The sequence below is a fragment of the Bufo gargarizans genome, chromosome 5, assembly GCF_014858855.1.
Source record: "Bufo gargarizans isolate SCDJY-AF-19 chromosome 5, ASM1485885v1, whole genome shotgun sequence".
Classification (NCBI taxonomy): domain Eukaryota; kingdom Metazoa; phylum Chordata; class Amphibia; order Anura; family Bufonidae; genus Bufo; species Bufo gargarizans.
In genome coordinates this window covers 169,034,636-169,054,656 of record NC_058084.1, presented here as the reverse complement: position 1 = coordinate 169,054,656, position 20,021 = coordinate 169,034,636, and the positions used below count along the sequence as shown (strand labels likewise).

Here is a 20,021-nt window from a genome sequence, read left to right as displayed (position 1 = left end):
CCACCCACCCCATAACAGTGCCATCCACAGACCCCCACTCACCCCATAACAGTGCCATCCACAGACCCCCCCACCTCATAACAGTGCCATCCACAGACCCCCACCCCATAACAGTGCCATCCACAGCCCCCCCCCCCATTGTACAATTAATAGAAAATAGCGGGGAGGGACTGGGAGGAGGAGCGGGGGGCCGGTGCCCCAGCTCCAGTAGTTATAAAATGTTGTACAATTAATAAGCATTCTATTCATGAGGCCCCCTCTGCAGTATTACATTCAATACAGCCACATCCTACTCACAGGGCTGTCATCTTAATGCTGGCCGGCCGGGCAGACGAGCGGCAGCGTCACAACTGACGTCATGTGCCCGGCCTACTTTCTGAATGAAGGAGGCGGCGCAGGCATGTGACGTCAGTCGTGACGCTGCCGCTCGTCTGCCCGGCCGGCCAGCACAGCCCTGTGAGTAGGATGTGGCTGTATTGAATGTAATACTGCAGAGGGGGCCTCATGAATAGAATGCTTATTAATTGCACACATTTTATAACTACTGGAGCTGGGGGCCGGAGCACAGTGAACGCACCGGCCCCCAGCTCCTCCTCCCAGTCCCTCCCCGCTATTTCCGGCCGATATGTAAAAATATCGGCAGAAACAGATTAGGTGCATTTTCGGCCGCTGAAATTTCGGTGCACCCCTAATTTTTACGATTAATCAAGCACTCTAATAAGAAAAAATGAATTAATAGACTGTTTTCCTTTTATAAAAACTCATCTGACCCCCTGCCATCAGTCCCCAACACCCTTCGTTCCTTCCCCCTGTGCGATTAGCCCAAGTGCATCAGTTCCCCCCCAGTGCCATCAGGTCCACTATCCCCCTGTGCCATCAGCTCCGTTCCCCTAGTGCAGTGATAGGCAAACTGCGGCTCTCCAGCTGTTGCTAAACTGCAACTCCCACCATGCCCTGCTGTAGGCTGAAAGCTGTATGCAGTCTTTGCATGCTGGGAGTTGTAGTTCTGCAACAGCTGGAGAGCCGCAGTTTGCCTATCACTGCCCTAGTGCCTTCAGCTCTCCCCCACCCCAGTGGCATCAGCTCGACTTCCCCCCCACCCCGGTGCCAATCTCTCTCCCCTTGTGCCATCTCTCCCCTAAGGCTGGGCCACACTTTAGTTAAACCACGAACACCTGGTCCGTGAAAGCCCATTCTGCCCTCCTCTTGACACCTGGAGTGCACAGCGAGAGCATTGCGGGCCAGCGGGAGACCACAGAGCGGGAGTAATAGCAAGTGCTTCACTCCCGCTCTGTGTCTAATTACTCTATTTAATCGAGTACTCGTTGCAGCCCTAGTACCCAGCTTTTTAGAAACTTCTGAATGGCAAATTTGCCTTATTAGGAGATGCAATCACATGTCGGTGCATAACCAAGCAGTTTTCCATTGGGCAGACGGGAAGTTCTGAGGTGACTGAATAGACTCAATAAGGGCTCATTCAGACGGCTGTATGCTGTCCGCAAAAATGCGGATCTGGGTTTTTTTCAGCATGTCCGCCAAAAAATGGATTGATCTTATTGCTGAACCATAGACTTCAATGGGGCCATGTCCTGATTTTCAATGACAAGTATAGGACTTGTTTCATTTGCTTTGCTGAGCTGTGCAATGGAAGATAAGGCCCCATAGAAGTGAATGGGACAGCATCTAATCCGCTAAAAAACAGATCCACGTTTTTGCCGACAGCATATGGCCGTCTGAATGAGCCCTAACAGCGAGACAGAAGAGCACCGTTTGGGACATTTTCTTTAGAAGGAGCTTACGGTAATTTGAAGCGCAGCCGTAGATGATGCACGAGTGTGTTACAGTAGATGTCTTCACACTTGTCCACATCTACATGGACATCAACTGACAGGGTTATTCTTCACAGAAATCTACATGGATGGCAGAGTCGGTCAATAGCTGTCCATCTCACACCTCATGCTGAACTGGCCTGTCCCTTCCTGGGAAGGTGACCACTCTGACAGCTCAGTAGGCTTGTTCTGGTCATCTCCGACAAGCTCATTCCGATATGATCAATAATGGGGGTTATTGTTCTGTTATTAGGATCACACTAGGTATCTTGTACATGTAAAGCTATGTGGCACAACCATTTCGATTAGGATCTGCACCCAGGATTTTCCAGTCACCAGTTGTTCCTTTTGATGGTTTTCAGCCGTCCTCGTTGTGCCTCCTGGTGTCAGTGGGCGCAGGCAACAGGCCTGGACTTGTATCCTGCACGGGCTGTGTTCATTGTCGGTGAAGACCCGTCTGTTCTTCCACAATGAGTCTTTAGTGGAGGCTTTATCTTCCCTAAGCCCTTCTTTGCTGATGTGTGCAGCCTGCTCTGGCAGTGCGCTCTGACTGACACCAGATGGTGCTGCAAGCTGACAGATTTACTTAAGCTGTTTACTTCATCAAGAGATCTGTGTTCAGTTCACCTGTCTGTCATTTTTTATTTTTTTTTTTGTAATTATCCACTGTGTAATCAGGAGGCAGCTACTACTGTGTCCCCAGTCTCTTTGGGGCATCCTTTAATCTTGGTTAAATATTTCCAGAACTCCTGGGTTCAAATAATATCACCATGATCATTAAATAATATGTGGTATCTCAGCCACTTTCCCTTGAGGACCTGTTGCTTCTATGTAGTGAGGAAGGAGATTTTGGGAGAATAGACCCTCTGGAATCCTGGTTCAGACAAGTGTATATGTAGGTCAGCTTCAGCCACCATACAGGGAGTGCAGAATTATTAGGCAAGTTGTATTTTTGAGGATTAATTTTATTATTGAACAACAACCATGTTCTCAATGAACCCAAAAAACTCATTAATATCAAAGCTGAATATTTTTGGAAGTAGTTTTTAGTTTGTTTTTAGTTTTAGCTATTTTAGGGGGATATCTGTGTGTGCAGGTGACTATTACTGTGCATAATTATTAGGCAACTTAACAAAAAACAAATATATACCCATTTCAATTATTTATTTTTACCAGTGAAACCAATATAACATCTCAACATTCACAAATATACATTTCTGACATTCAAAAACAAAACAAAAACTAATCAGTGACCAATATAGCCACCTTTCTTTGCAAGGACACTCAAAAGCCTGCCATCCATGGATTCTGTCAGTGTTTTGATCTGTTCACCATCAACATTGCGTGCAGCAGCAACCACAGCCTCCCAGACACTGTTCAGAGAGGTGTACTGTTTTCCCTCCTTGTAAATCTCACATTTGATGATGGACCACAGGTTCTCAATGGGGTTCAGATCAGGTGAACAAGGAGGCCATGTCATTAGATTTTCTTCTTTTATACCCTTTCTTGCCAGCCACGCTGTGGAGTACTTGGACGCGTGTGATGGAGCATTGTCCTGCATGAAAATCATGTTTTTCTTGAAGGATGCAGACTTCTTCCTGTACCACTGCTTGAAGAAGGTGTCTTCCAGAAACTGGCAGTAGGACTGGGAGTTGAGCTTGACTCCATCCTCAACCCGAAAAGGCCCCACAAGCTCATCTTTGATGATACCAGCCCAAACCAGTACTCCACCTCCACCTTGCTGGCGTCTGAGTCGGACTGGAGCTCTCTGCCCTTTACCAATCCAGCCACTGGGCCCATCCATCTGGCCCATCAAGACTCACTCTCATTTCATCAGTCCATAAAACCTTAGAAAAATCAGTCTTGAGATATTTCTTGGCCCAGTCTTGACGTTTCAGCTTGTGTGTCTTGTTCAGTGGTGGTCGTCTTTCAGCCTTTCTTACCTTGGCCATGTCTCTGAGTATTGCACACCTTGTGCTTTTGGGCACTCCAGTGATGTTGCAGCTCTGAAATATGGCCAAACTGGTGGCAAGTGGCATCTTGGCAGCTGCACGCTTGACTTTTCTCAGTTCATGGGCAGTTATTTTGCGCCTTGGTTTTTCCACACGCTTCTTGCGACCCTGTTGACTATTTTGAATGAAACGCTTGATTGTTCGATGATCACGCTTCAGAAGCTTTGCAATTTTAAGAGTGCTGCATCCCTCTGCAAGATATCTCACTATTTTTGACTTTTCTGAGCCTGTCAAGTCCTTCTTTTGACCCATTTTGCCAAAGGAAAGGAAGTTGCCTAATAATTATGCACACCTGATATAGGGTGTTGATGTCATTAGACCACACCCCTTCTCATTACAGAGATGCACATCACCTAATATGCTTAATTGGTAGTAGTCTTTCGAGCCTATACAGCTTGGAGTAAGACAACATGCATAAAGAGGATGATGTGGTCAAAATACTCATTTGCCTAATAATTCTGCACTGCCCTGTATACAGATACTCACATACTGCAGCCTCTGCTCCTCTTAGGATTGTGAAATAGAGTAGTTACTGACATGGTGTCCTAATACAGGAAAACGGTAAGACCAAAGACGTTTCACATCCAGTGTTTTTTTTTTTTTAAATTAGTCAGCTTGATATATACATGAATAATATCATAATGCTTCTGCTGGTTTATCATGAGATGCCATGACACTAAAATGCGTCCTAAATATATAAGAAAGAATAGCAATAACCATGCAAAACAGTCCCACGAATTAAAATAAAATAAAATGTAGATTATTATTTATTATTATTATTATATTTGCATGTTTATTGCTATTTTTTCATCACCTTGAGGATGCATTCACATGACCGTACGAAGGGCTCTGCTGTGGTGTATGCACAGCTGCTCGGACACTACACCGCCACTACAAGTTAGTCTGCAGTGTAGAGGACACAGCGCTAGTCACATAAGTGCCACAGCATCTTCAAACAGCAGATTGTGGGGGTGCCAGAATTCGGACGTCTGATCTGAGGATAGCTCATCAGTATACCAGCACTGCACCACCCCTTTTAAAGGGGTTGTCACAAGATTTTAGACTTGCGTTGTATAACATTGGAAGTTTGGTGTCCCTATATGAATGGAGTCCTGGCCAAGCGTGCACACTGCCTTAGTTGCCTGAGCACCGTACTCTCCACCGCCACTCGTACGGGAGACCTACCAATCAAAAACGTATCCCCTATCCACAGGAAAAGGAGATGTTTCTGATCAGCGGTGGTCCAGCCTCTGAGGTTAAGGGTCCATTCACATGTCCGCAATTTCGTTCCGCATTTTGAGGAACGGAATTGCGGACCCATTAATTTCTATGGGTCCGCACTTCCGGGTCCGCAATTCTGTTCCCGAAAAAAAATAGAACATGTCCTATGAATTGCGGACAAGAATAGGCCTTTTCTATTAGTGCCGGCAATGTGCAGTCCGCAAAATGCGAAACGCACATTGCCGTGTCCGTGTTTTGCGGATCCACAAAACACGTTACGGGCGTGTGAATGGACCCTAATTGTGAGACTAAGGACCGGTGTTGAATGAAGTGGCAGACAACATGAGCTGCTGTACGTGGCTATCTGCATGCTTGCCACTGCGTTCAGTGGGGAAACGGGCCCCGCTCATTCTGTGGGTAGTGGATACATTTTTGCCATTGCACACCCCCTTTAAGGCCTGTATCAATTCTAAACAAACTTATTTTTTTGTTTGTTTTTGTTTTTAACTAATAGGTTGAGATCTATTTTTATTTATTGTAGAAAGTTTCTTACAATGTTTTGGCTCTGAAAGCAGCAAGAAGCACCGAATGTGTCTCCAGGAGAATGTTTGATAGAAACAAATGATATTCCAAACCAAACATCCAAATGTAAAAGTCAGACATGTCTTTCTTGATCAGCAGCAAAGACAAAAGCTAGCCCTTTAAGTCAGATGTTGTAAACTGACCTTTTAGAAAAAGGAAGGTCTGAGTAGTTTTCCACAAATGCTAATGGCCCAGAAAAGCTGTTTACTAAAGGCAGGAGAGAGGGCCCAGTGTCTGGACGCGTCCAGAAAGACACTCTCATTCTCCGATGTCTTTAGTGTCTGCCTCCCAGGTCTAGGGTCAAAACAGCCCCAGCAGGCAGATAGGTGAGGGCGAAAGGTTTGAGAAGTCTGTGATGGCTGCACTCGCTCTGCATTTGTCTCCAAGGTACATCAGCCCAGGGGGGACAGGCCAGCTCTGGTTCTACTCATTTTCTATTATCCATGTGACTAGTCTCTGGCACGCTGGAGTCACTTTGATTTGCTTGATACACTGCTTGACAAAGCTGGGTGATGGCTGAAAAGTGGATCCAGCTGCTCTGAAAAGCGCACACCTGACATGCCAGTCCTGGCGCGGGCACATCACGGGGAGTGTTTTTTAATTCAATGTAATTTATGCATTCTCGCAGTCCTGTGTGTGCCTGGTCTGTCATCCCCAGCCCAGATGAAGGCTGACAGTTGTCATCTAGGGCCTGAAGGTAGCCTCACATAATGACACATTAGACATACTAATGATGTTTTCTTCCAGCATAATGTTTCCTTCTCAACTTCTCTCCTTTTTCTCCCCCCTCCTCCTCTCATCAACCAAAGCAATGCTTAGGACACAGGCACGGCAAGGAGACTACGTTTGCATCGAGTGTGGGAAATGTTTCACCCAGCCAAGCCACTTGCGGACCCATATGAGGTCTCATACAGGTACATCTTCCATGTATTTTGACATTTGTACCTATTATTTTTTTTTTTTATTTCATTATTGTAATATGTTGAAGATACTAACCTGTTCAGATCTATTGCTTTGGCTCCATGGATTTACTTGCATTCATTGCTTCTATACTTGTTTGTTCTGGGTGCCAACCTGAAAAATAAGCTTTTATTGGTAATGATACGAGGTCGCCTTGATCTTGGTTTGGAGTGGTTTCTTTTACGGCAGCTATTGAGCAGTTCATACTCCGACTTAAGAAGGATTGGCTGTAATTTTCTGTTATTTCTGATGGGAAAGGTTAACTAAAGACCACAATGAGTATGAATAAATATGCAAGTGATTCATTTTGCCACAAGCGCACCGATATCCAGCTATTCGTCTCAGCATATCATTAACCCCTGTTGTACATGATCATCATCATCATCACCTTATGCCATTTCTGTTTTGTGGCAAAATGCCCTCCGTAGGCTGGACAGTGATGAATGAAACCTAATTAATACAGCCATTTAATATCTGTTTGAAGCTACACCAATTTGGTCTTTGCGACTATTAACATTGCTAGTTAGGGAGAGCTTGAAACGCGCCCTGAGCGGTCTGTGACAGCTCCAGACTATTGGGCTTATGTGCAAAAGTGTGAATGATGCATACATAAGCCAGTCTGATGTGAAATGACAGAGGCCAAATGGTAAGTAATGCAAGTAGAGGGTCCCTTTACACACACACTGATAATTAATGTTGTCAGTGATTGCTTTCTTCAGCACTGAAATCTGAATTAAAAAGGGCAGTGGCCTTAGGCTGCCATTAGCACACACTCTCACAGAAAGTGTTACAGTAAATTGGTATGTACTGGCCACAGGCAAGTAACTGGTGTCTTTATTTTTTATTTTAATCCCCCCTCCCCCCCCCCTTCCCTTTTTAATGTGGTTAAATTGTAATGGTCTCAATGATGTACACACACTAACGAAAGCTTCAATGCTCCTCTGTTTAACAAGACCCCTTGTTCCCACAGTGGTATTTGAGTCTAATGGACTCCGAGGTACTGAAGTTCACACCACCTCCGCAGATGCCCCAAAACAAGTATGTTATCAACTAATTGAGTGTTTGGTTTTTCTTATGATTGCCGGGGAGGAAAGTTGCACAGTAGTACTCCTCAGTAAAGCACTGACCTTCCCTCATCTGTGCCAAGATGACCGATTGCCTATTTGCCCGCTCCTCAAACATTTAACCTCTATGGGTATTGGAACAGCAGCTCTTTATGCACATAGATATCTATATATCCGAATCTCGCCTTCACCCGGATTCTGTATCTCCTAAGTTCTAGTCTGTGTTTTCCTGAAGAGTATTTTTTTCCTTCCAGTCTGAAGACATAGCTTATAGAGTACCTCCTCCTGACCTTGCAGTTTCTGTGGACTCTGTGTGGTGGTGTGCCTTTCCTGTTTCTAATATCCAGTGTCTGCTATCTAAACGGCCTCCTTTTCCACTTCCTTCTTCTAGTCTAACAGCTTCTGTAGAAAAATGTGAACACGCTTCCTTGCTGAATGTACCTGAAGCCATAGAAGAGCACAAACAGCACGGACATTTAACATGACATCACAGAGATGAGGGTGTTCTGGTTTCATACAATTTTAACGCTTGGCATATTTGTAAAAGAGGAGAGAATATTCAAAAGAAGAAAAACTGCTACAAGAGGACATAGATTTAAATTAGAAGGGCAAAGGTTTAAAAGTAATATCAGGAAGTATTACTTTATTGAGAGAGTAGTGGATGCATGGAATAGCCTTCCTGCAGAAGTGGTAGCTGCAAATACAGTGGAGGAGTTTAAGCATGCATGGGATAGGCATAAGGCCATCCTTCATATAAGATAGGGCCAGGGGCTATCCATAGTATTCAGTATACAGTATTGGGCAGACTAGATGGGCCAAATGGTTCTTATCTGCCGACACATTCTATGTTTCTATATCTATTCTTAGAGGTTTTCCAGGTCCCTGTTTTGTAGTTATTAAAGGGATCCAGTTATCATGAAAGTGCAGTCTGCTTGTTCTAGAGTGGGATGAGCTGAGCCGATTGACATATAGTTTCATAAGAAAATATAATTAGAGATGAGCAAATCGACTTTGGATGGTGCAACCGAAGTTGATTCGCTAAAAACTTTGTTCTAATACTGTACGGAGATCCCACTCCATACAGTATTAGAATGTATTGGCTCTGAAGAGCCAAAGTTATTGCTACGCGAAGTCGCGCATCACTTTGTGTAATAACTTCGGGAATTAATTCTTACATAGTAACATAGTACATAAGGCCGAAAAAAGACATTTGTCCATCCAGTTCAGCCTGCAAGTTGATTCAGAGGAAGGGAAAAAACAAACAAAAAAAACTGTGAGGTAGAAGCTAATTTTCCTCACTTTAGGAGAATAAAAAATTCCTTCCCGACTCCAATAAAAACCCTTGGTACCGAACTCTGCTGCAGTTCCAAGGTACCACTAGGAACCGAACCAGAGTTCGTGCCAAGGTTTTTTACAGTAATAATTCCTGAAGTGATTACACAAAGTCTTGCGTGACTTCGGAACCAATACATTCTAATACTGTACGGAGCAGTTTTGAGCTAAACTGCTTTAGATGAAGCATCCAAAGTCGATTCACTCATCCCTATTTATAATCTTGGAACTTCTATACTTGGGTGTCATGTGGGTGGCCCTATCAATGATTGACAGCTATGAAGTTATACGGAGATAGCGGTCAGTCATCGGGTAGGACCACCAGCAGGACTCCTGAGTTCAGAATGAGCTGAGATTTAAATGAATAAATTGCAAGCTATTCTACAGCTATATATCAATCTGCTCAGCTCCTTCTCTCTAACACGCTGCCTACAGATTGCACTGTATCCTCATGGTGACAGGTTTTCTTTAAATGTTTGCTTCCAAATGATGACTATCTCTTCAGGTCATATGATCACACTGATAACCAGATCGTATGAATAGACTGATCCCCATCCTAGTAAATGCGTCTGTACAATTCTGGAGTATCTTTGTACCATCCCTCTGTTTTGGCCCTGGGAATGTATGAATAAATGGACAACATGGTGTTACCGTGCCCCATGTCAATAGGAGGGGTCTGACACAAGGATAATAGTGATGTCCAGTTAGCAATGTATTTATACCTTGCAAAGAGAAATAACCAAATGCTGCAATGCAAGCTTTTAAGAAAATATGCTATTTCTGGGGGAATTGGTCATATTTGGTAAGACGCACAGAGGGCAGGGGGCCTGACTCTAAAAACTGTCACCCACATTTTAGTAGTGCACGTAGATTTTTGGAGTAAATTGCAATGACGTGGGGCAATTTGGCACATCTAGGTTTAGTGAAATTAACCTTGGCTCAGCAGAATGGTGTGGCTTATTCACAACGGCCTTCTGAATTCCGGCTTGGACAATAATGATTGTAGAAAATTACATAACCCTGACAATAAAATTTGTCACTGAAACTGGAATACCCCTATAATAGTAAAATAGAAACTTGCCATGCAAACGAAAACATAAAGAGCGTTTTTTCCTGTAAAGTGTTACATAAAACAAAGTGACAACAGTTCCACGCTGGCTCCATTTACGTCTGTTTAGAAACAAAATAGATTCTCAAATTATCTGGGTCTGATGACATCCTTAGTCGATGGTCCACTGTGGTGAGTGACCATTCATCTTAAAGAGTCATCAGATTTATTAGTATTATAACTAGACAGTAATGGCCCATCCTCATTGCTTCATTCGTTTCAACAAATTGTGAATTTACAGATTTCCATCACTGATCCTAAGAGATGCCAGTTCCTGTCTGCTTTTTGTCTCATTCCTCACTTTTCCATCTTGGTTTTTACTATCAAACATAATATCTTCCACAATGAACCCAGTGGTTGTTGCCATCTGCACTCCTCTCATCTCTACTTTTACCCAGTAATTTCTTAAAATTGAATGTGTTTTCCGTGAATTGAATGTTAACCTCTCCTCAGGGTAGGTCATCAATATCAGATCAGCAGGGGGCCTTATTCCCTACACCCCTGCTGATCAGCTATTTGAATAGTCAACAGCACTCAGGCAAGCACTGCACTTTACAATACATAGGGTATGTGAATGATACATCAGCTTTGTCCCATTAAATGGGACTGAGCTGCTTAAAGGCCATGTAACTGATGGACATGACCACCACACACCCTTTCTACACTTGATTGGTTAGGGAGAGTGCAGCAATGTCTGTCCAGCTGATTCTTGGTATATTTGCTGGGTTGCAGCCGGATCTCCACCTGACCCCATTATAGTTAATGGGGCCGACTGGCATCCGGCAATTATTGATCCGGAGAACTCGGCAGGCTCTGCTGAATCTTGAGCCGCAACTGTGAAACTAGCCTTATCGGTCTAAAAAAAACATTTAGAAGAAAGTCCGGGATAACCGGTTTTGATTCAGTTTTCATCCATTCTGTACTCATGCTGTAGTATCATTAAAATATTTAGGGGTTATTATATGTGATTAGAGATGAGCAAATTTCCGCTTATGAAATTCGTTCACACTTCGTTTGGTGGTAAAAGGTGAATTGCGTTACCACGGACCATAATGCAGTTCTATGACTGAATGCCTTTAGAGGCATTCCGTTATTCATTCCGTCATAATAGAAGTCTATGGGCTGCATAACGGATTTGTCCTGTTTCCGTTATGTAGGGGAGTCCTCTCCTGCATAACGGAAACCGGACAGATCAATTCTGCAGGCCATAGACTTCTGTTATGATGGAATGCCTCTAAAGGCATTCAGTCATAGAACTGCATTTTGGTCCGTGGTAACGGAATCCATAACTCAATTCACCTTTTACCACCAAACGAAGTGTGAACGAATTTCATAAGCGGAAATTTGCTCATCTCTATATGTGATCAATCTGGAAGAGCGGACAGCCTTCTCTGAAAACTAGATAGAAGCCTGTATGTAATGTTCTTGGACATTGAAAGCCTTTTCTTTTTTGAGATCATCAGACATGGTCTGTCCTGCGAAAATCAAATCTTGTTTGGTGTCGAGGATTGTTGCAGCAGGGTGATCTTGTTCATGGTGAACATCAGATAAACTAAGCTGAAATGAAAGATTAAAAGCGGTTTGTCACAAAAACATGTATTTTGTTTGACTTGATTTGTTAATATAATGTAGTCAATATGCAAACCTTCAGTTACATACAGTATTACCAGAACTGGTAGTATTGTGGTTTCTTAAAGGGGTTGTCCAGTATAGGAAATTCGTAATCTTAAACCTTATTTGCTTTTTTTGCGTTAATCAGAGGGTCCTCCCATTCAGGGCTCTCCTCTATTATCCACTATATGGTGACCCCCGTTCTGGAGGACCAGTATTAAAAGGACAACCAGTTGATTCTGAGAACCGTGTAATGCTTAATTTATCCTGCAGGGTTATTGAACAATTTCTACCAATTTATTCCATAGGTTACAAACGATGGCTGGAGATCGCAGCAGCGGGACACACTGATTAGGGTTTTTAGTTTTTTTATTTAAACGGTACATTCTTGTGAAGGGTTTTCCCCATAAAACCTGCTACCTTTATTTCTCCCAGATCCAGTAATATTTTTTTCAATAATGCACAGTCCACGCTTTGTAAGAATTGGTAACATTTAGTTTCACTGTAGGCTGTAAAACAACAGTTTTCTGACCACTTCAGCCTATAATATTGACCAATTGTGTCCAAAGAGAAAACTTAAAAGAAAAAATATATATCAGAATTTGTTCTTAATACAGATAAAGCACAAAATTATTTTAAATTCTATTTTCCAATAATTTTCAGAATTTGACCCCCGCAGAAGCAGTGCAGCAGTAATAAGCAGCCCATGGTTGATGGTTTGAAGTTGATTCTTGAATGGACCCCGTCCAGTACTAACAAAATCTACATACAAACTAATTCTGCAGGAAAACAAAGAACCAAATTTAAGACCTGGCTACGTTTTTCCCAGTCTTGAGTAAATGCTCAAATACAACGTGTTGTACTATGTGAACCTAGGCAATCCTTTGTGAGGAGCATAGCTTAGAAGGATGGCTACATTGCAGTTCTTCTGTCAGGTGATCTGTGGGGGTGGTTTAGCCCATGGGATGTCAAATGGCAATTCATTGAAATACCAAATTATACCCAAATTTATTTCTCCACTTTATTTAAAGGGGTATTGTAATAACATCCTTCCCACCCTTTCTATAATCCTGTTAATGTCTGGAAAGCCAAATTTCCACTGCCAAGACTATGAAGAGGGACAACTCATGCTCAACCTGCTCTCTAGCCATGGGATAACCGCTTTAAAGGGGTTTTCCAGAATTTCAATATTGAAGACCTATTCTCAGCCAAGGTTATCAGTATCTCGGTGGTGGCGGTTTGACTCCTGGCACCTCAACCAGTCAGTAGATTAAAGAATTGCCAAGCACAGTGAATGGGGCTGAGCTGCACCTAGGCCAGTGATGGTAAACCTTTTAGAGAACGAGTGCCCTAACTGCAACCCAAAACCCATTTATTTATCGCAAAGTGCCAACACGGCATACTGAATACTGCAGTCCAATATAGTATGTCTTCTATATACTTTATCATTTAACTATAATAGCCTGCCTACATTCAGTGTGCTGCCTGCGCTGTTCATACTGCGTCCTACACTGATTGGTACACCATAGACTTTTTCCAATATGCGGGTGCCCACAGAGAGGGCTCTGAGTGCCGCCTCTGGCACCCGTGCCATAAGTTCGCCACCACTTACCTAGGCCATGTGACCGAGGAACTTGATATCACTGACCTAGGAAGAGGCTGTAGTGCTCACCTGAGTGCGAGCAGGGGTGCTGGGAGTAGGACACCTATCGGTCGAATGTTGATAATCTATCCTGAGGATAGGCCATCAATATCAAAATCCTGGACAAGCACTTTAAGCTTTATTTACTGGACCAACAATTTTAAGGTTACAACACAACTAGTGTCAATCACTTATACAGTATTGTGCTGTTCCAACATTTTGAATTGCTGGGAATATAGATTTATCAGTACTACTGGGGCTGCCAACAGACTGGCTTTTCAGGCCATATGTTACAAGACAAAGGAACGTTGGTATATTTCGGCCCAGATGAGTGGAGATCGTGGTTCCTATATGAAACCTAATAATCTGAGGACGCCATCTATCCATTTTTTTTTTTTCTTTTCCCTACTGTGCATTTTCTTATATTGTAGTATAGTACGTTTCATGGTTTGCATAGAATACTTCAATTTAAACATTAAGGAAGACCTGGGTAACCTGCTTAGACATTTGTTGTGATTCATTAGACATGTACGTTTTACAATTTACTGGTTGTTTTCAGGTTTGTAAATAATAATGCAATCTTTTCCCTGGTTAATGTTTTTAATCAGTTTTGCTCTACTATGGGTGACCCATTAAGGCTTCATGCACACAGCCATGTTTGTATTTTGGTCCAAAAACATCTGATCCTCAAAATGCGGATTCCTTCCATGAGCGTTCCATATTTTTCTCACTCCCATCACTACAAAAGGCTATTCTTGTCTGCAGTAAGGATGAGAATACAACTTGCTCTGTGATTTGCGGAATGGCCACAGGTTTCCGCAAAAAATACAGATATCGCAGAGATAAAAAAAATACGGTCGTGTGCATGAAACTGAATCAACAGAATGGACTGTGACCTAATCTGTAGAAACCTATGTTCAGTCAGAGCCAAGAAGCACCATGTAAAGCAAAGCGTGTGCAAATATGTTTTACTGTTTACGACTGGGATGCTCAACCTGCGGCTCTCCAGCTGTTGTAATACTACAATTCCCACTATGCCCTGCTGTAGGCTGTCTGAGCATTCTGGGAGTTGGTTTTGCAACAGCTGGAGGGCCGCAGGTTGGGCATCCCTGGTTCACAACACTGTAATGTCATTCATAAGCTACACATTTGCAAAGGAGGATCTTTGTCTAGGTACAAATCTAGATACAATAGATACAGAAATCGCAGTCTACAACACACTCGCATATGATGCATGTGTTTGTACAGTTGGCATAGCAATGGCATATTTCAGTGAGTAGGATGGCAGTATTTCTCAGCCCTAGATAGAATTTGCCTGGCTGGTTTCCCTTGACTCAGAATGATTTTTCACTTTCTAATTAACTCTGCATAAGGTTAATGTAATAATTAAACATTAAGCATGCCATGTTATGTTGGGAACATGTGACGAGAAGAGACGGGCACATGGCATTGTTCTGTGATGTTCAAAATGTCATTGTTGAACAGTTCTATGAAGGCTTCAGGCTCACATTAGTTCACATTTAACTTGCTTTTCCCTGTACTTAGAACCTCCTATGTGTTTATCATTGTGATTCTTTATGGAAATTGGTAGAAAGCCCGTGAGGTTTTGACAGATCTGCGTGTGAGAGTAATACTTTACTTCTCCTTTGTGTGGACACACACTGAACCTTTTCTTTGACTATCACTCTTGCATCTTCCCTGTGCTTTTGTACTTCTGTCATTTCCTTTCTTTCTCCTTCCCTCACTGTGATCTCAGATCATATACTGTTATTTTCCAGGTCACTTTTTTTGTTTTTGTGTTAAGAATGTGATGTGAAGAATGTTGTAGTTCATTTTAAACTAGACTTGGTTGCTTTCAGGATTTTCTAAGTAACCTGTAATGCAGTGGGGAAAAAAAAGTGATGTTTCTTGTGTTTTCCTAGGGGAGAGACCATTCCAGTGCAGATATTGTCCATACAGTGCCTCTCAAAAAGGGAACCTAAAGACACATGTGCAGTGCGTGCATCGGGTACCTTTCGACAACAGCGAGTACCCCGACAAGCAACTTCTTCAACCCCAAGGTGACAATCCCAACACTTACATGGAGGAACAGCTGGAAAATTTGCCTTCCAATCATCAAGTCCCTGGGGCTGTTGTATTAAACTGAAGAAAACATGACTTGTGTTTGACCTACCCTTAGCGCAGGAGTGTATCTGTGCTACGTAACAATTTATACTAAATGAAGATGTAGGAGAAAATGCATCCATATCATTTTAATTCCTATTTTAGTTTGAAAGTTTGCGACTTTGTTTTTAAAAATGGCCGATGCTGAGATGACCTAAGACACTTACAAATGCAGCAGATTCTCACCAGACACTGGATGGAAGGACCGGTACAGCATGACACAATTTGGACCATTTGTAACTGTAAGCACTGATCTGTTACCGACTTCTGCTTGTGAGTATGACAAGGGGGTAACGGACGAGGCACAAGAAATGCTTTGAATTCCTCTACCACTGATTTGCTAAAAGCCAGACTGCTCAGTGATGTTGCATACTAATATGCAGTTGCTTGATCTGAAGACGTTGCTCTGATGTTTCTGGTCTCGCGTCCGAGGATGTTCCTTATGGAGATGGGAATGAACAGCGAAACACTTAACATTATGTTCCAGGAACACTAATACAGGGGGGCGAGTCTATTCATTTTACTCTCAGGACCTTTTTATAATAGGGCTACTTTCTTAAACGTGCGCATAAGATTATGCAAGTCGTTATTTTTTTTTATTTTTTTTTTCTTTTATTACCACACATCAGCTGCAGATTTTAGTACTGTACTAGGTAGGTAGAAAATTAAACAATTAAAAAATAAATAAAAAAAATGCGCATGGAATAGCATGCATGAAGTCTATCTCCCCACTGCAAAAACCACCCTTCTCCAAGCCGGTACCTTGAGAGAGGTCTTAAGATATATATATATATTTTAATTTTTGTTTTCCTGTTTATAGCATGTTTAAAAATGTTACTTCTGAATTTTTCTGTTGGTGGCATTCAGGTTGTGGGGGGGAAAGTGAGATATAAAAAGCTTTATATACCTCTTCTGCAGTGACCTTTTTATGGTGAGGTGATGGTAAATGAAAGCGAATGAAACAGTGTCCTCCAGTTTAACCCTTCGGTCCAGCGGCCTTTAATGCGCTGTTTGGCACCGACTTGGGACTACATATGTATTCCATAGATATAAATATTTTTTCCCTTATTGCTGCGACACCATGTGCTGCAGCAATGCCTCTAATAATTTTTTGCACATATGATTTTATGCATCATCAAGAAAAAGTTACTGCTGCCTTGAAAGAAAAATGTTCTGTGAAAAAAAAAAAAATTTGCAAAAGCTTTACTAGTGTTTTTTTTTTTTTCTATTGTAACCTTTTATAAAGGCAGAAATGGGTATAAAAAAAAGCCTAGCATGCTAAATATATTTTTCAAAAGAAGCAATAATTTTACATGTACAGATATAAATCTAACCTTTTAATACTGGTGAGAGCAACAGTTTACTTTGTACTTTAAAGAATAGCTTTTTTTTTTTGTAGTATCTGGGCTTAAGATAAAAATGTTGTTTTAAAATAATAAAGAGAAGCCTTTTTTTTTTTCTTTTCATGTGCGTGTTTTTTCAAACAATATTTTAATCTAGTTTGTTTTATTGCAGATCATACCAATATTTGTAAGACCATGTATGGGTATACCAGAATTATTTTTTTTGTTCTCCATCCCCCCCAGATATATATATTGATTTTTCTCCGTATTGCCTGGCTAGGCGATAGCTTTGAGATGCTTCGATTTTGAAGTATTTCTTTTGCTTATGGATGCATTCCATGTCTTATATGAAAATATATGTATAATCCGGTTGCATTTAATTCCCCTTAGTGGACTGCTCCCTTCCCTTTGTCTAATGTGAGTGTTTAGAAAGACGCAGTGATTAAATGCTATAATATATGGTCTGTTATTAGCAAAACATTGAAAACATGACAACTATGGTATTAAACAGTCTAGCTTTCAGTGCTCTTACAATTAAATAGAGGTCCTCTTTCATTTTGGCACAGTCTTGAAGAACATCTGACACATGGCAGGAAGCATGACTGTCACTGATGCTATGTTGGTATTAATCAGCAAAGTTTACACCATCAGTGTTTCTTTATGGAGAACAACTGTAGGGGGAAATGATTGTAGGTAATTACATGCTGTGTACAGTTCAGAAATGAGATTCACATAATTGAGCAAGCATTAAAAATAAATCTCCACGGATCCTAACCATTTTTTTTTTTTTTTGTGTAATATCACCCTATTTAGTGGTGTAGCTTTTTTTGTGCTCTTATTTTATCATCAGTATTGTGTTGATTTGTTAATGTAGAAATCTGCTAGACTATAGTATTTAAAAATGATTTTTTTTTTTGTTATTTATTTAGTCGACCTGTTTTGATCAGCTTTTAATTCCTTTTGGCCTGACACACTCCTGTTAACCATCTGTGGACTGTTACATCAATTTTCCTACTACCTCTACCAATCTACTGTTTCTCACTCATTTTAACAGGTTATTTTTTACAGCGCTCTAATGTAATTTACACAATAAAAGGTTTGATTGTTTACACTGGACTTGTATAGACTTTTATTTTGCTATGCCTCTTAATGCCTTTATTTTTTATTTTTTTCGCTCACCATTTGAAAACAGGGTTTTTTGACTGTAATGATGAATAATGCATAATAAACCATTAGTTTGGTATCCTATAAAATGCTACGGGATATGCATACAGCAAGTATTGGTAAAATACAAAAATGATAAAGGAGAGGCTCAAAACTTGAGACTCACCATGTGCCCCCATAGTACTGACACAGCAATGCTGTTATCCTTCCAGCTGTTTCTGATACTGCGTCTCAGCCTTAACCACTTCAGCCCCGCTAGGTGAAACCCCCTTCATGACCAGGCCACTTTTTACACTTCGGCACTACACTACTTTCACCGTTTATCGCTCGGTCATGCAACTTACCACCCAAAAGAATTTTACCTCCTTTTCTTCTCACTAATGGAGCTTTCATTTGGTGGTATTTTATTGCTGCTGACATTTTTACTTTTTTTGTTATTAATCAAAATGTAACGATTTTTTTTGCAAAAAAATGACATTTTTCACTTTCAGCTGTGAAATTTTGCAAAAAAAAAAGACATCCATATATAAATTTTTCGCTAAATTTATAGTTCTACATGTCTTTGATAAAAAAAAAATGTTTGGGCAAAAAAAAAAAATGGTTTGGGTAAAAGTTATAGCATTTACAAACTATGGTACAAAAATGTGAATTTCCGCTTTTTGAAACGGCTCTGATTTTCTGAGCACCTGTCATGTTTCCTGAGGTTCTACAATGCCCAAACAGTAGAAAAACCCCACAAATGACCCCATTTCGGAAAGTAGACACCCTAAGGTATTCGCTGATGGGCATAGTGAGTTCATAGAACTTTTTATTTTTTGTCACAAGTTAGCGGAAAATGATGATGATTTTTTTTTTTTTTTTTTTCTTACAAAGTCTCATATTCCACTAACTTGCGACAAAAAATAAAAAATTCTAGGAACTCACCATGCCCCTCACGGAATACGTTGGGGTGTCTTCTTTCCAAAATGGGGTCACTTGTGGCGTAGTTATACTGCCCTGGCAATTTAGGGGCCCAAATGTGTGAGAAGAACTTTGCAATCAAAATGTGTAAGAAATGACCGGTGAAATCCGAAAGGTGCACTTTGGAATATGCGCCCCTTTGCCCACCTTGGCAGCAAAAAAGTGTCACACATGTGGTATCGCCGTACTCAGGAGAAGTTGGGGAATGTGTTTTGGGGTGTCATTTTACATATACCCATGCAGGGTGAGAGAAATATCTTGGCAAAAGACAACTTTTCCAATTTTTTTATACAAAGTTGGCATTTGACCAAGATATTTTTCTCGCCCAGCATGGGTATATGTAAAATGACACCCCAAAACACATTGCCCAACTTCTCCTGAGTACGGCGATACCAGATGTGTCACACTTTTTTGCTGCCAAGGTGGGCAAAGGGGCCCAAATTCCTTTTAGGAGGGCATTTTTAGACATTTGGATCCCAGACTTCTTCTCACACTTTCGGGCCCCTAAAAAGCCAGGGCAGTATAAATACCCCACATGTGACCCCACTTTGGAAAGAAGACACCCCGAGGTATTCAATGAGGGGCATGGCGAGTTCCTAGAATTTTTTTATTTATTTTTTGCATAAGTTAGCGGATATTGATTTTTTTTTTGTTTTTTTTTCTCACAAAGTCTCAATTTCCGCTAACTTAGGACAAAAATTTCAATCTTTCATGGACTCAATATGCCCCTCACGGAATACCTTGGGGTGTCTTCTTTCCGAAATGGGGTCACATGTGGGATATTTATACTGCCCTGGCTTTTTAGGGGCCCTAAAGCGTGAGAAGTCTGGAATATAAATGTCTAAAAATGTTTATGCATTTGGATTCCGTGAGGGGTATGGTGCGTCCATGTGAGATTTTATTTTTTGACACAAGTTAGTGGAATATGAGACTTTGTAAGAAAAAACAAAAACAAACAAAAAATGTCCACTAACTTGTGCCAAAAAAAATGGCTGAATGGAGCCTTACCAGGGGGGGAGTGATCAATGAC

At 41.4% G+C, this 20,021-nt stretch overlaps 1 protein-coding gene across 5 annotated transcripts in view; it reads left to right on the top strand.

The window, feature by feature from the left end:
* Positions 1-17,978, top strand: part of ZNF516 (zinc finger protein 516) — a 99,202-nt gene extending 81,224 nt beyond the window's left edge. For 4 of the 5 annotated variants that reach the window (XM_044292737.1, XM_044292738.1, XM_044292735.1 and 1 more), the window contains 2 exons: positions 6,454-6,558; positions 15,284-17,978. In XM_044292737.1, the coding sequence (XP_044148672.1) occupies positions 6,454-6,558; positions 15,284-15,507 (329 nt within the window). In that variant the 3' untranslated portion in view covers positions 15,508-17,978. Of the gene's footprint in view, positions 1-6,453; positions 6,559-7,574; positions 7,643-15,283 lie in introns of all 5 variants that reach the window. The other variant, XM_044292741.1, reaches the window with a different exon arrangement.
* Positions 17,979-20,021: the final 2,043 nt, after the last annotated feature.